General features: G+C 35.3%; 1 protein-coding gene across 3 annotated transcripts in view; it reads left to right on the top strand.

The window, feature by feature from the left end:
- Positions 1-17,750, top strand: part of GABRB2 (gamma-aminobutyric acid type A receptor subunit beta2) — a 293,005-nt gene that overhangs the window by 131,949 nt on the left and 143,306 nt on the right. For all 3 annotated transcript variants that reach the window (XM_060146526.1, XM_060146527.1, XM_060146525.1), the window contains exon 5: positions 9,291-9,373. In XM_060146526.1, the coding sequence (XP_060002509.1) occupies positions 9,291-9,373 (83 nt within the window). The remainder of the gene's footprint in view (positions 1-9,290; positions 9,374-17,750) is intronic.

The raw sequence follows: 17,750 nt of genomic DNA, 5'->3' as shown, positions 1-17,750 counted from the left end.
TCTCATTTCATTCTTTTACATGTACCTGTCCAGTTTTCCCAGCATCACTTATTGAAGAGACTGTCTTTTCTCCATTGTATATCTTTGCCTGCTTTCTCATAGATTAGTTGACCATAGGTGTGTGAGTTTATCTCTGGGCTTTCTATCCTGTTCCATTGATCCATATTTCTGTTTTTGTGCCAGTACCATATTGTCTTGATTACTGTAGCTTTGTAGTATAGTCTGAAGTCAGGGAATCTGATTCCTCCAGCTCCATTTTTTTCCTTCAATACTGCTTTGGCTCTTCCGGGTCTTTTGTGTCTCCATACAAATATTAAGACTTTTTGTTCTAGATCTGTAAAAAATGCCATTGGTAATTTGATAGGGATTGCATTGAATCTGTAGCTTGCTTTGGGTGGTATAGTCATTTTCACAATATTTATTCTTCCAATCCAAGAACATGGTATATCTCTCCATTTGTTGGTATCATCTTTAATTTCTTTCATCAGTGTCTTATAGTTTTCTGCATAAAGGTCTTTTGTCTCCCTAGGTAGGTTTATTCCTAGGTATTTTATTCTTTTTGTTGCAGTGGTAAATGGGAGTGTTTCCTTAAATTCTCTTTCAGATTTTTCATCATTACTGTATAGGAATGCAGGAGATTTCTGTGCGTTAATTTTGTATCCAGCAACTTTACCAAATTCATTGATTAGCTCTAGTAGTTTCTTGGTGGCATCTTTAGGATTCGCTATGTATGGTATCGTGTCATTTGCAAACAGTGACAGTTTTACTTCTTCTTTTCCAATTTGTGTTCCTTTTATTTTTTTTTTTTTCTTCTCTGATTGCCACGGCTAGGACTTCCAGAGTTATGTTGAATAATAGTGGTGAGAGTGGACGTCCTTGTCTTGTTCCTGATCTTAGAGGAAATGCTTTCAGTTTTTCACCATTGAGAATGATGTTTGCTCTGTGTTTGTCATATATGGCCTTTATAATGTTGAAATAGGTTCCCTCTGTGTCCACTTTCTGGAGAGTTTTTATCATAAATGAGTGTTGAATTTTGTCAAAAGCTTTCTCTGGCTCTATTGAGATGATCATATGGTTTTTATTCTTCAGTTTGTTAATATGGTATATCACATTGATTGATTTGTTATACTGAAGAATCCTTGCATCTCTGGGATAAATCCCACTTGATCATGGTGTATGATCCTTTTAATGTATTGTTGGATTCTGTTTGCTAGCATTTTGTTGAGGATTTTTCAGTCTATTTTCATCAGTGATATTGGTCTCTAATTTTCTTTTTTTGAAGTATCTCTGTCTGGTTTTGGTATCAGGGTGATGGTGGCCTCATAGAATGAGTTTGTGAGTGTTCCTTCCTCTGCAATTTTTTGGAAGAGTTTGAGAAGGATGGGTGTTAGCTCTTCTCTAAATGTTTGATAGAATTCACCTGTGAAGCCATCTGGTCCTGGACTTTTGTTTGTTGGAATATTTTTAATCACAGTTCCAATTTCATTACTTGTGATTGGTCTGTTCATATTTTCTGTTTCTTCCTGGTTCAGTCTTGGAAGGTTATACCTTTCTAAGAATTTGTCCATTTCTTCCAGGTTGTTCATTTTATTGGCATAGAGTTGCTTGTAGTAGTCTTTTAGGATGCTTTGTATTTCTGCAGTGTCTGTTGTAACTTCTCCTTTTTCATTCCTAATTTTATTGATTTGAGTCCTCTCCCTCTTTTTCTTGTTGTGTCTGGCTAATGGTTTATCAATTTTGTTTATCTTCTCAAAGAACCAGCTTTTAGTTTTATTGATCTTTGCTATTGTTTTCTTTGTTTCTATTTCATTTATTTCTGTTCTGATCTTTATGATTTCTTTCCTTCTACTAAATTTAGGTTTTGTTTGTTCTTCTTTCTCTAGTTTCTTTAGGTGTAAGGTTAGATTGTTTATTTGAGATTTTCGTTGTTTGTTAAGGTAGGATTGTATTGCTATAAACTTCCCTCTTAAAACTACTTTTTGCTGTATCCCATAGGTTTTGGGTCGTTGTGTTTTCATTGTCATTTGTCTCTAGGTATTTTTGATTTCCTCTCTGATTTCTTCAGTGATCTCTTGGTTATTTAGTAACGTATTGTTTAGCCTCCATGTATTTGTGTTTTTTACGTTTTTTTCCCCTCTAATTCATTTCTAATCTCATAGCGTTGTGGTCACAAAAGATGCTTGGTACGATTTCAATTTTCTTAAATTTAGTGAGGCTTGATTTGGACCCAAGATGTGATCTATCCTGGAGAATGTTCCGTGCGCACTTGAGAAGAAAGTGTAATCTGCTGTTACTGGATAGAATGTCCTATAAATATCAATTAAATCTATCTCGTCTATTGTGTCATTTAAAGCTTCTGTTTCCTTATTTACTTTCATTTTGGATGATCTGTCCATTGGTGTAAGTGAGGTGTTAAAGTCCCCCACTATTATTCTGTTACTGTCAATTTCCTCTTTTAGAGCTGTTAGCAGTTGCCTTATGTATTGAGGTGCTCCTATGTTGGGTGCGTATATATTTATAATTGTTATATCTTCTTCTTGGATTGATCCCTTGATCGTTATGTAGTGTCCTTCCTTGTCTCTTGTAACATTCTTTATTTTAAACTCTATTTTATCTGATATGAGTATGGCTACTCCAGCTTTCTTTTGATTTCCATTTGCATGGAATATCTTTTTCCATCCCCTCACTTTCAGTCTGTATGTGTCCCTAGGTCTGAAGTGGGTCTCTTGTAGACAGCATATATATGGGTCTTATTTTTGTATCCAGTCAGCAAGCCTGTGTCTTTTGGTTGGAGCATTTAATCCTTTGACATTTAAGGTAATTATCGATATGTATGTTTCCATTACCGTTTTCTTAATTGTTTTGGGTTTGTTTTTGTAGGTCCTTTTCTTGTCTTGCGTTTCCACTTAGAGAAGTTCCTTTAGCATTTGTTGTAGAGCTGGTTTGATGGTGCTGAGTTCTCTTAGCTTTTGCTTGTCTATAAAGCTTTTGATTTCTCCATAGAATCTGAATGAGATCTGTGCTTGGTAGAGTAATCTAGGTTGTAGGTTCTTCCCTTTCATCACATTAAGTATATCATGCCACTCCCTTCTGACTTGTAGAGTTTCTGCTGAGAAATTAGCTGTTAACCTTGTGGGAGTTCCCTTGTATGTTATTTGTCATTTTTCCCTTGCTGCTTTCAATAATTTTTCTTTGTTTTAATTGTTGTCAATTTGATTACTATGTGTCTTGGCATATTTCTCCTTGGGTTTATCCTGCCTGGAACTCTCAGTTCTTCCTGGACTTGGGTGGCTATTTCCTTTCCCATGTTAGGGAAGTTTTTCACTATAATCTCTTCAAATATTTTTCTGGGTCCTTTCTCTCTCTCTTCTCCTTCTGGGACCTGTATAATGCGAATGTTGGTGTGTTTAATGTTGTCCCAATGCTCTCTTAGGCTGTCTTCATTTCTTTTCATTCTTTTTTCTTTATTCTTTATTCACTGCTCCGTGGCAGTGAATTCCACCATTCTGTCTTCCCAGTCACTTATCCATTCTTCTGCCTCAGTTTTTCTGCTATTGATTCCTTCTAGTGTGGTTTTCATTTCAGTTATTGTACTGTTCATCTCTGTTTGCTTGTTCTTTAATTCTTCTAGGTCTTTGTTAAACATTTCTTTCATCTTCTTGATCTTTGTCTCCATTCTTTTTCTGAGGTCCTGGATCATCTTCACTATCATTATTCTGACTCTTTTTCTAGAAGATTGCCTATCTCCACTTCTTTAGGTGTCTTTATGGGGTTTTATCTTGTTCCTTCATGTCGTGCATAGTCCTCTGCCTTTTCCTTTTGTCTATCTTTCTGTGAATGTGGTTTTCATTCCACAGGCTGCTGGATTGTAGTTCTTCTCGCTTATTCTGTCTGCCCTCTCTCAATTTTCCTATCTGTAAAATGGGAATAGTAATAGGACGCTCCACATGTTAAATGAGATGATACATTTCAGTAACACTAGATCGTGTCTGGAATATAGTAGGTGGTCAATTAATTTGAGGTGTATTTACTATTATTGAGCATGCCAAGCTGAAGTCACCTAAACCCTACAGTAGATTTTCTATCTACTCTACAAAAAGCAAGAGCATATCACAAGAGCGGATATATGTGAGAAATTAGTTTCCCAGCTAAAATAGTTTTAAGATACAAAATAATGTCAAGTCTTCTTGGAGATATTAAAACAAAAAATTTTAAGTACCTTTGTGGGAAATGACTCAGATGAGCTCTTTAGAACTTTTTGAAATTTCAGTTCATCCTCTAATGCTTAAATTCAGTAATTGGAATTTTCCCCCAGAGCTGAAGTCTTTAATGTTTGTTTTACAGTTCACAAAATATGTATCAATGTATTTTTTGATAACTGACCTTTTTTTAACATCCTAATTTTTCTCTATTAATCCTGCATACTAATACCAGGGGGTTCCTTTATTCCTTGTAATTAGAATAAGTTGTGCTTTTAGGTAAATGTACATTTTGAACAAAGGAAAAGCATGTGTTGAATTAGAACAATATGTTTTGAATATAGTTGAGGATAAGGCAGCTGACTTTCTTAAAAAATATGCAAAGATGCTGAAAACAAGTTTTTTTGTGTGGAATAGCTAGATGGTTGTCTAGATAAAGAAATCAAACAAAGTAAAAGTCCAGAGTCACTTTTCAATAATCTCTGGATGAAATCCTAACAAGTTTTCACATTTTAAAGCACATGTTTAACCATGTATTCTAGCTCCTGAAGTCCCTCTTGAAGAATCTGCTGAAAGACCCCAAGTGTGTCACGTTGATGATTCTGAGTTATTTCCTATTGGCTGAGTGGCAGAGTCATTTATTATTACTTAATAACTGTCTTTGGTCATATTCAAACTTGGAATGATATAGTAGTATCAGTAAATCTCAGGTAATGACACCATAAAATATCTATTATGGCTTTAATATGAAATGCTGGCATAATTGTTGTATTTCTTGATTTTATGCATGACTTTAGTGACTCTTATTTTATCTTACATATTTAGTTTCCTTGCACTATGTCAGTATTTTAAGACATAAATCATTTTTGATGACAGTGTCCAATGGCTGAGGAATAAAAATTTATCTAAAAATCTCTTAGCCCAGTCGGAATAATCAGTATTCCCCAAAGGTAGCTCTCTTCATGCCATAGTATTCAGCCCCAAAGAAGACACATTTCCACTTTTAGCTATAGAAGATTTGCTACAGGTAAATGAGGTAAATTTTGTAGGTATCCTTGACTGTTTCCTTTGACTGAAAACAGAACTGTCTTCATATATTTCACAATGGTCTTGAAACTTAATCAGGATGCCTGCCTAATGAGTTACTAGCTTCACTTCAAAGACTCCTAGTAGTGATGTTGAGTAATTTAAGGCCCAGTAAGGATCTTTATCAGGATTCAGAAAAGCATGTTCATGAAAACCCTTTAAGTATATTTGTTTTATTGACTTATTCTTAGAGAAACAACCCTGTTACAAATCTGAAAGTCCCCGAGAATAGATTTTGATGTTGATTGTTGAGCTTTTCTGAGTAAGATTCACTTCAGGGTAGCTTCTTCTGTAAGGATGATTTTGACTTTTAACTTTGCTTGAGAATTTTTTATATAAATTAAATCAGACACTTAATCTAGAGAATTACTTCAAAATCCTCAATTTGGGAATACTTATGACCATGGCTGTCTTTGTTTGGTTTATGTTGTTGTTATTATTATTATTTTTATTTTAATCTTGGGTTATTGACATATGTCAACACCTGGCAAGATTTTTGAGGTAGAAATAAGGAAAAAATTGTTCCTGCTCTCACAGAGCACCTAGAAGATACGCAGATTTGTTACACGTCAGTACTTTGTCCTAAAAGTTGTTAGTAAGAATTTCGTATACACATATGGCATGATGACTCTTTTGAATATTTATATATCATATTTTATAGCTCTGCTTTGCTTATAAAATAAGTTTGTGGGTATTCTACATTTCTTCATGTATACAAACATATACATATGCACACTACCAAGTAACGACTGGCTAAATGAGTTACCACTGTATTTACTCATTAGCAGTGAGTAATAACAAAAGATGCAGAATATTTAATGTTACAGATTTTTTCCTACTTTTATCATCTCACAGCAAAGCAGGATGGCAAGTTTTTAGTTCAGGGTTTCAGGAGCAACCTACTATTGGCGCGTGTAAGTGACTTATCTCAGGTCACTCATCCTGGTTTGTATGATCAGGATTCCAAATGGATTATTTTGCCTACAGTTTCTGTTTTAATCCAACAGGAGATACAAATGCTTATAAACATCAACTAGAAAACATTTATATATATTTTTTTAGTTTTACAGAGTATACTATAGCATTAAAAACAGTAAAACATTGGTGTGAATATGAATGTTGTTGATGTGAGAAAAACACTTTCATAATACTTCATTTTTAAAACATGAGTAGAAACTCAGTTGCTTCTACAATAGAATTAGTCAATTTATTTTTCTTGCTCACAGCACTAGTGTTCACAGATCTTAGTTGCCATGAATATGCATCAGCAGAAAGTGTAAACTACAACCTATTGTAGCAATTGCAAATTTCACCTCACTTACACAGTCAGTCATCTATTTATGGCTCTCCTTTTTTATGGTATGTATGCTCTTGTATCTTTCATGTCTTTTGTGTTCATTCCATCAAATGAAGTTGATTTTCTCTAGTGTCTCAAGATGGAGATTGTCTGCTATTTTTCATAAATAGCATGAGAATTTGGTATGCCCACTATGCACCTAATTATATTTCCTTTGAATATTTCTCTTCTGCACAATTCAGTTTCCTGTATGTTAGTGGTAATTCAGGTTGGATCTACACTTTGGAAAAAGTCAGTGGACCAGTGAAAATTTTAGCCAAGTGTCACATAGCCAAAATAAATTCTTTTTTTAACCCTGAGTAAATGTGAATGTTAATTTTTAGAATTTATAAAATATAGGTATTTGATCAGTCCCACTGAAAGGAAAAACAGTTCGATACTAAGATAAACTCTGGTACTAGTTATGTAATGCTAATTAAGTGGATTAAAATTTACTTACTGTGAAAAATATAAAAAGAATCCCTAAAACCTAAGACACATTGTAAGTTTAAAAACAGAGAAATGATGCAATAAAATAATCCTCCAAATAAAAGATTTATGCACAGCAAAACCAGCTGCTTGACTCTGTATAATTCATGTATTTATCCTTTCAACAGATACTTTTTGATTCACTTACACAGAAAAAAGTCTGTGTCTTTAAACAGCTTAAATTTTACTGGGAAAAATAGTTCTTACAAGAAAAGAAATAAGCAAGATAATTTCAGATTGTAGTAATTCCTTGAAGGAAATAAACAGCTAAGATGGAGCATTAGTTAAGGCAGCCACTTTGGGTGGGCTGCTCAGGAAAGCCCTTTCAGAGGAGTTGATTTTTCAGCTAAAGGATCGGAAAACATGCTCTGTGAGTATCGGGGGGGACACATGTTCTAGGCAAAGAGAACAAATGTTAAGGCTGGAAATAGTGAGTGAGGACTTGGTATGAGAAAATACTGGGAGAGAAGGGTGAGATTACTCAGGGCACAATAGGCCACAGCCAAGACTGGAGTTTTTGGAAGAGCCACTGAAAATTTTAAAGAGGAGGGATGAAATCTGATCTATGGTTTTAAAACATCTGACTGTTGTATGAATTATAGTTAGTAGGGAGGCACATGGAGAGGCTAGGAGACCAAGATACTATAATAACATGGAAGTGAGGCAGTGGGACCATAGACGCTGAGGAAGGCAGTGGAGGTGGAAAGGAGTTGAGGCAGGGTAGCCATCTCCTGGTGAAGGAGAGCAAGGAGCCCAGGATGAACATCACCCCTAGGATGCTCACTTATCTCTAAAGAGGAAAACAAAAATGAACAGAGCACAAACCCGAATGAAGAAGTCATCAAACTAAAGAGGCATGAACTACTTACATGAAGTCATTTAGGTATTTCCATCCTACAGCTGAGGAGTAGGACTCTCACACCTAACTAAGGAATTTCAGAGATTCAGTCTACCTGCACTACTTGTCTAAGCTCTGCCCAAGACCTTCTAATGAAAAAGGCCTAGCTATGGATTGTTTCTCCCAAGCTGGATCTGCATCTTATTTCTCTGTTTCCAACACACAGTATATAGTACCTCTAGGAGCAGAGTAAGCAAAGTTGGTCAAATTTAACATCAGTTTGTCCTCTTAGTTTTTTTCAGCAGATGTGAAGGGCCTATTACATAAATTATTCTATTAGTTCATACAGAAACTCTGTTAGGCTGTTATTACTGTTGTTGTTAAGAATGCCCCCTTTTTACAGACAAAGAAACTAAGGTTGATTAGGAGATATTAACCATCTGGATGTGTATCACAGTTGGTGAGGCAGAATTAGAATCCAAACCTATGTCTGTGTGTTTTAAAACTTCTGCTTTTCCATAACATTGTGCTGCCTTATTGATCAGAAACCAAATTGATAAATCATTTAGGGCTGTATGCTTTCTGGCTCTTTCTAGCAGGTCTTCAATTAGTGAAAAGTGAGATTAGTGAAAAATGGTGACAGAGAAATATAAAGACATTAAAGAGACATATTCATTTCTTCCTGATAAATTAATAAAGGTACAGTGTGTCCTAAATAAATAACTCTGCCAACCAACAGGAGGAAGCTCTCCAACAGGCCTTGAGAATATCAGATTACTCAGGACAGAGCAAATCAGGTGACAGATGAAAGGCATATGGTATGTTACACTAATACACTTGCAAAGCACCACACTATGTATAGAAAGGTCAAAAATGATGGACCAAAGCCAAGATTGTTGGAAGGTTTGATTTTCGGGTCTTGAGAAGGGGAGGAGAAAACAAATGTGAGTGCAAGAGTAATATCCATGTTGGTTTTCTCAATCACCTTTGATGCTTGTAAGCTAGAGTCCTGGGACGGCCCCCTCCCACCCCCAAGACCTTCTGGAGAATGGGAACTGCCTGTTTAACAAACGTTCCCAGGTGATTTGGGTACCAAGTAGGTAATGGACCACATCTTGGGAGAATACTGATTTAGTCCACTCTGTTTAATTTACAAAGCATCGTGAGGCTCATCAAGGAAAATGGTTATCCAAAGTTGTAGCACTCTTCTTTTTGTTGTTAGAGCTTAAGCTAAATCAGTCTCCTAGAGGCCCAGTGCTGTCTTCTTTGAGACTTAGATTTAATTTTTCCAGCTCAGTCATGGATCAGCTAACAGCGTGTATCATTGATATTTCTCTTCTAGAATCACAACCACAGCTGCCTGCATGATGGACCTGAGGCGGTACCCACTGGATGAACAAAACTGCACCTTGGAAATTGAAAGCTGTAAGTTTTTCTGACAATCCAGTTAGACTGAACTTGGCTTTAAGGTTCTCCTTGGGCAAAGGTCTCCTACCCTGGTTCACATCCACAACACAAGTCCTGCAAAGGTTGTGCTAGTGTGCCAAATTTGGTGGAGGGAGGTGCTCACAGTGTCTTCCCTCAGTCATGCTGCCACCCTCTTAGTGTCATCCCTAAGTCCCTGGGAGGGATGTGTAGGGAAGCAGTAATCTAGCAATAAAAGGAAGATACTAAGAGTCTGGAAGGACACCAAGGGCTATTTCAGGAATTTACTATATGGAATTGTTGCAACTAGCTGCAACAGGCTTGGAAAAATAGGTGGAGATGGCAGCATAACACGAGAGGTCCTTATTGCCTTTGCCTTTCACAAATGTTATCTCTGCAATTAATTGCAGAGTAAAAGTGGCCTCTGGATTAGTTAAAACATTCATAGAGTGTGGATTGGTGGAATATTTTTTACTTCGAGGGACTATTTTCATTGTTTCAAATTTATTTTATATTCTTGCTGAAGGCCATACGATGAGCAAGATTGGTGTATGTGTGTTTTTATTCTCTTTCCTGTGCTGACCTGTTTTACAATGTTGGTGCTTTTCTAGGCCACATTTTCAGCATCCTTCTTGATGATTCAGTCACCTACCCTGTTGACTGGGCTAAAGCGTTTATTTCATAACCCATTTCCATTTCAGAGGTCACACAGAGAGGTCGTTTGAGGTGGAGTAGGATTTCAAATCTTTTTTCTCTCTCAATTCTTTGCAGTGTTTTCCTATTTAATCCTATCAGACAATTGGAAGCTGATGATTTTATATCCAGCATTCTAGATAATGACTAGCTTGACTGCTTTGTGGATACTCTCAGTCTTTGGGAGGAACTCTAGCCTTGGCGAGCCATGAAACTCTAAATCACTGCTCTGAGCAGAAATACTGCATTTATGACACATTGCTGGTAGTTTTGCCCATTTCAAAAAATAGCTTCGAGGGATAATTAAATTTATATGCACTTTTTGAAGAACCTGATTGCATACTTGTATTTCCAAATCATCATTATTTTCACATTAGATCTTTGCCATAAAGAACTATTTAATGAAATTGGTCCAAGGGATTTTGATGATGATTATTTTCATGTAGATATCTCTCGGATAACTTTGCATTTTTGTAACTCATGACACAGTTTAGAGAATAATGTTCTTCAAAGTTCAAATTCTTTCATTGTTTCAAATCGCTGATATAAGGATATTTTGGAAAAAGTATGTTGCTGTGTACTACAAGTGAATTTTTGTGGTAAGAGCATTTTTTTGTGGTAGAATTTGACTGGAATTTTAAATGATCATAATTGTACATGGTTAAAGCACCTGCACTGATGTAGTGTCACTTGTGCCTTTCACAACCCTCATAGTAGTAAACGAGGCCTTTTTATTTTGAAGAACCGATGATGCCTAAGGACACAGGCAGCATCCAAGTGTTCCATGTAATTAAAGTATAATTCTGGCATGAATATTCTTTTTGACATGAATATTTAAAAATTAACATGATAACTCCTGGACTTCCCTGGTGACGCAGTGGTTAAGAATCTGCCTGCCAATGCAGGAGACACGGGTTGGAGCCCTGGTCCGGAAGATCCCACATGCCGCAGGGCAAATAAGCCCATGTGCCACAACTACTGAAACCCACGTGCCACAACTACTGAAGCCCACGCGCCTAGAGCCCATGCTCTGCAACAAGAGAAGCCACCTCAATGAGAAGCCCGTGCACAGCAACGAAGAGTAGCCCCCGCTCACCACAACTAGAGAAAGCCCTCGTGTAGCAACGAAGACCCAATGTAACCAAAAATAAATAAATTATTAATTAAAAAAAGAAACATGATAACTCCTTAGACTTTTAGAAAGTTTAAGTTTTATAAAGGGGCTTTTACATATCTCATTTCAGTTCACAATTACCCTGGTAAATGATATAGATTTTTCCAGCTTTTTTGAGATACAATTGACATATGTCATTGTGTGAGTTTAAGATGTACAGTGTGATGATTTGTTATGTGTATGTATTACAAAATGATTACCACAATATGGTTAGTTAACACATTCATCACTTCACATAGTTACCGTGTGTGTGTGTGTGTGTGTATTAAGAACTTCTAAGATTTACTCTATTAGAAACTTTAAGTATATTGTACAGTATTGTTAACTATAGTCACCATTCTGTAGATTAGATACTCAGATCTTATTCACCTTATGAATGAAAGTTTGTACCCTTTAAGTGTTTCTATGAGTTCGGTTTTTGTTTAGATTCCACATATAAGTAAGATCATACAGAGCTGGTCTTCCTCTCTCTGACTTATTTCACTTAACCTAATGCCCTCATGGTTCATCCATGTTGTCACAAGGATTTCCTTTTTATAGAAGAATAATATCCCATTCTCTGTGTGTGTGTATCACATCTTCTTTATCCATTCATCCATCAACAGACACCTAGGTTGCCTCTACATCTTGGCTATTATAAAGAATGCTGCATCAGTTAATCTGTGACAAAGGAGGAAAGACTACACAATGGTGGAAAGACAGTCTCTTCAACAAATGGTGCGGGAAAAACTGGACAGCTACATGTAAAAAAATGAAATTAGATCACTCTTTTACACAAAAATAAGCTCAAAATAGATTAAAGACCTAAATGTGAGACTGGACACTATAAAACTCCTAGAGGAAAACATAGGCAGAACACTCTCTGACATAAATCGCAGCAATATCTTTTTCAATCCATCTCCCAGAATAATGGAAATAAAAATAAAAATAAACAAATGAGACCTAATTAAACTCAAAAGTTTTTGAACAGCAAAGGCAACCATAAACAAAACAAAAAGACAACCCACAGATTGGGAGAAAATATTTGCAAATATTTTTTGACCGACAAGGGATTAGTCTCCAAAATTTACCAACAGCTCATGAGGCTTAATATCATCAAAACAAACAAGCCAATCAAAAAATGTGCAGAAGACCTAAATAGACATTTCTCCAAAAAAGACATACAGATGGGCAAGAGCACATGAAAAGCTGCTCAACATCACTAATTATTAGAGAAATGCAAATCAAAACTACAATGAGGTATCACCTCACACCAGTCAAGACAGCTATCATGAAAAAATCTCTAAACAATAAATGCTGGAGAGGGTGTGGAGCGAAGGGAACCTTCCTACACTGTTGGTGAGAATGGAAATTGGTAAAGCCAGTATGGAGAACAGTATGGAGTTTCCTTAAAAAACTAAAAATAGAGCTACCATATGACCCTGCAATCCCACTTCTGGGCATGTATCTGGAGAAAAACATGGTCCGAAAGGATGCACACACCCCAGTGTTCATTGCAGCACTGTTTACAATAGCCAAGACATGGAAGCAACCTAAATGTCCATCGACAGAAGAATGGATAAAGAAGATGTTGTACATGTATACAATGGAATATAACTCAGCCATTAAAAAGAATGAAATAATGCCATTTGCAGCAACATGGACGGACTTAGAGATTGTCATACTGAGTAAAGTAAGTCAGACAGAGAAAGAGAAATATTGTATGATATCCATTATATATGGAATCTAAAAAAAAATGATACAAATGAACTTATTTACAAAACAGAAACAGACTCATAGACTTAGAGAACAAACTTATGATTCCCGGGCAGAAGGGTGGGAGGAAGGTCTAGTTAGGGAGTTTGGGATGGACATGTACACAGTGCTATATTCAAAATGGATAACAAACCAGGGCCTACTGTATAGCACAGGGAACTCTGCTCAATGTCATGTGGCAGCCTGGATGGGAGGGGAGTTTGGAGGAGAATGGATACATGTATATGTATGCTGAGTCACTTTGCTGTGCACCTGAAGCTGTCACAACGTTGTTCGTTGGCTATACTACAATATAAAATAAAAAGTTTAAAAAAAAAGAATGTTGCAATGAACATGGTTGTACAGGAACTTCTTAGTGCTAGTGATTTAATTTCTTTTGGATATGTACCCAGAAGCAGGATTGCTGGATCATATGGTAGTTCTGGTTTTAATTTTTTGAGAAACTTCCATACTGTTTTACATAGTGACTGTACTAATTTACATTCTTATCATCAGTGTACAAGATTCCCTGTTTTTCACATCCTAGCTAGCAAGCACTTATCTGTTGTCTTTTTTATGATAGCCATTCTAACAGGTGTGAGGTTGTTGTTCATTGTGGTTCTGATTTGCATTTCCCTGGTGCAAATTCTTTTGCATGTGGTTATCCAGTTTTCCCATCACCATTCATTGAATGAGACTATCATTTCTCCATTGAACTTCTTGACTCCCTTGTCAAATATTAGTTGGCCATATATGTGAGGGTTTATTTCTGGACTCTCAGTTCTGCTTCATTGGTCTATGTGTCTGTTTTTACGACAGACCCATACTGCTTTGATTACTGTAGTTTTGTAGGATAGTTTAAAATCAGGAGTGTGATACCTCCAGCTTTATTATTCTTGTTTCATATTGCTTTAGCTATTCAGAATCTTTTGTTCCATACAAATTTTACGATTGTTTGTTCAATTTCTGTAAAAACTGCCATTGGAATTTTGGTAAGTATTGCATTGAATCTATAGATGGCTTTGGGTGGTGGATATTTTAACAATATTAATTCTTCTGATTCATGAACATGGGATATCTTTCCATTTATTTGCATCTTCTTTAGTTTCTTTCATCAGTGTTTTATAGATTTCATTGTACAGATCTTTAACTTCCTTGATGAAGCATTCCTTATCTCTAAGTATTGTATTGTTTTTGATGCTCCTGTGAAGAGGATTGTTTTCTTAATTTCATTTTCAGATAGTTTATTGTTAGTGTATAAAATTACAACTGATTTTTATATGTTAATTTTGTATACTGCAACTTTATTGAATTAGTTTGTTCTAGCCTCTTTTTGGCAGTCTTTAGGGTTTTCTATATGCAAGATCATATCACCTGCCAACAGAGACAGTTTTACTTCTTTCTTTCTAATTTGGATATCTTTTATTTCTTTTTTTCTTGCTTGATTGCTGTGGCTAGGACTTTTAGTACTGTGTTGAATAGGAGTTGTGAGTGGGCCCCCCTTTTTCTGATCTGAGAGGAAAAGCTTTCAGCCTCTCCTCATTGAGTATGATATGAGCTGTGGGCTTGTTATATAATGGCCTTTATTATGTTGAGGTACATTCCTTCTAACCTAATTTGTCAAGGATTTTTATCATGAAAAAGTGTTGCTTTTTTCAAATGCTTTTTCTGCATCTATTGAGTTAATTGTATTATTTTTACCTTTCATTTTGATTTGCATATGCTGAATCATCCTTGCATTCCAGAGCTGAATCCCACTTGCTCATGGTGTATGATTTTTCCAGTGTGCTGTTGAATTTGGTTTGCTAGTATTTTGTTGAGGATGTTTGCATCTATATGTATCAAGGATATTAGCCTGTAGTTTTCTTTTCTTGCAGTATCCTTATCTGACTTTGGTATCAGGGTAATCCTGGCCTTGTAAAGTGAGTTTGGGAGCATTCCTTTCTCTTTAATTTTTTTTGAATAGTTTAAGAATATTTGGCATTAATTCTTCTTTGAATGCTTGGTAAAATTCACCAGTGAAAACATTTGGTTCTGGTCTTTTCTTTGTTGGGAAGTTTTTCATTACTGATTAAATCTTTTTACTTATCTCTTACTTATAATTGTTTTGTTCATATATTCTTTTTCTTCATGACTCAGTCTTAGTAAATTGTATGTTTCTAGTAATTTATCCATTTCTTCTAGATTGTTTAATTTATTGGCGTACAACTGTTCCTAGTAGTCTCATGACCCTTTGTATTTCTGTGGTATCATCTGGAATGGAATGTCTCCTCTTCCATTAATAATTCTATTTATTTGTGCCCTTTTTTTTTCTTGTTTAGTCTAGCTAAAGGTTTGTCAGTTTTGTTTATATTTTCAAATACCCAACTCTTAATCTTCTTGATCTTCTATGATTGTTTTATTTTTATTGGTATCCTGTTTTCTGTTTTATTTATTTCTGATCTAATCTTTATAATTTCCTCTTTCTGCCAACTTTGGGCCTAGCTTTTTCTTCTTTTCCTAGTTCCTCGAGGTATGTTAGGTTGTTTATTTGAGAACTTTATGTTTTTCTTGATACATGAGTTTACAGCTATGAACATCCTCTTGGAACAGTTTTTGTTGCATTCCATAAGTTTTGTTATGTTGTGTTTCTGTTTCATTTGTCTCAAAAAATTATTTTTCACTTTTGATGTATTCTTTTATCCATTGATTGTTCAGGATTGTGTTGTTTTATTTCATATATGTGTGCATTTTCCAGCTTTCCTCCTGTTATTGATTTCCAGTTTCATACCATTGTGGCAGGAAAAGATACTTGATATAATTTCTATCTTCTTGAATTTTTTGAGACTTGTTTTGTGACCTAGCATATAATATATACTAGAAAATGTTCTGTGCGTGCTTGAGAAGAATGTATATTCTGTTGCTGTCAGGTGGAATGTTCTGTATGTCTCTTAGGTCCATTTGTTCTACAGCATTGTTCAAATCTACTGTTTCCTTATTGATTCTTGGTCTGGATGCTCTAACCATTGTTAAGAGTGGAGTATTAAAGTCCCCAACTATTATTGTATTCCTGTTTATTTCTCCTTTTAGTTCTATTAGTGTTTGCTTTATATATTAAGGTGCTCTAATGTTGCATATATATTTACAATTGTTATATCTTGATAAATTGACCCCTTTATCATTATATAATGACCTTCTTTGTCTCCTGTGGGCATTTTAGTCTAAAATCTATAAGGTAGGTATTAATATTTCTGTCTTTACAGCTAGAGAAACAGACTCAAAGAAGTAAAGTGATTTGCCCCAGATTATGCAGCTACTGACTGGCACAATTTCTCTATACTGATGTGGTAATTGTTAGCTGATTTATCTTAGTAAAGCCCCTGATTTTGTAAGGACCAGATTAACCAGAAGATCTGTATTCTAAAAATTGAACAAATAGCCTGTCCTTAAGAAAAATTGGAGTTTATTCATATTTAGTCAGACAGTGAATCATTGTTATAGAGAATAAAACATGGTGTTATATTAGTAACATACATGATATTATTATAAGTACATAGTTAACTAATTAAATTGAAATAAGTTTAGGATCCTATCCCTTAAACAACTGGCTTTGAAGTTGATGCCTGACATTTCACCTTATTTATCATTTCTTTCTGTTAAGCAAACTCTAGGCATTCATCCATTCTCCTGCTCCCTCTCCCCTCGCCCCTTCTCCTTACTTCCTTCTTCTCTTCCCTCCTTCCCCTCTTTATTTCTCTTCCTACCTCTCTCAAATGCAAATGAGCCTAATAGTTGCATTACTAAATCACTATCATCTTGTCTCCATATCAACAATTAATATATTGGTTCCATTCCAGGATAATATAACTTGATTCTGGGAAGCTTAGAGTAGGAGAATATTAGGATTGAGTTTATTGTTAATTCATTCATGCTTTCATTCATTCAAGAATTTATTTATTCATTAAATATTAATTGAGCACTAATTATATACCAGGTATTATAATAAACTCTAGAGACATAATGGTGAACAAAAAAAATAGTATCTCTGCCCTCCTTTATTATAATGAGGAAGATAGATATTATTTAAATAAACACATATATGAATGTAAAAATTGCATTAGTGAAAAGTGCTACCAAGATGAAATATTTAGTTCTTTAAGATCTTAAAGTAAGATTAGAGCAAGCCTTGAAATAAAGTGCTGAGGAATCTAGAAGGCCAGTATGGACTATGCTTCCTTTATAACTTTTCTTAAATTTAGAGGGATGGAGAAGCTCTGTAGAATTAATGGGATTTGCTGAACTAAATGGGGCCCTGATAATATTTACCACCATGTAGGCAATGAAACCTAATTGCCAAAATAAAAAGGAGAAATCCATCTCCAGGTATTTCCAGTCTTTTCACTTAGAACTAGTTCTCCTTACTTTATACCTACATGCTTCTGTTACCTGTGTGGTCAGCTACATCATACTTTATCCACATAATTTATATGTATATGTCTATATGTTTCTCTGAATCTTTCAGTCAGTTTGGAAAAGGTATACTGGAATACTCATCTATATTTCTAGGGAAATGTCACCCTAAAAGCACCAAATGATGACAAAGGTACAAGCTAGCCTATGTAAATAAAGTTCTTTTGAACTTTGCTGTTTAGGAATAAGATGAATTCTAATAAAGAAACAATAAATTGTCCCAGGTGTGCCGATGCTTTGGAAAGTATGATGCTGCCAAATATAATTTAAGAGTATTAGGACAAATCAAAGACTTACCTCTTTTAAAAAATATATACAGTTCAAATT

Source organism: Lagenorhynchus albirostris, chromosome 3, assembly GCF_949774975.1.
Source record: "Lagenorhynchus albirostris chromosome 3, mLagAlb1.1, whole genome shotgun sequence".
NCBI lineage: Eukaryota > Metazoa > Chordata > Mammalia > Artiodactyla > Delphinidae > Lagenorhynchus > Lagenorhynchus albirostris.
This window is presented reverse-complemented; position numbering and strand designations above follow the sequence as displayed.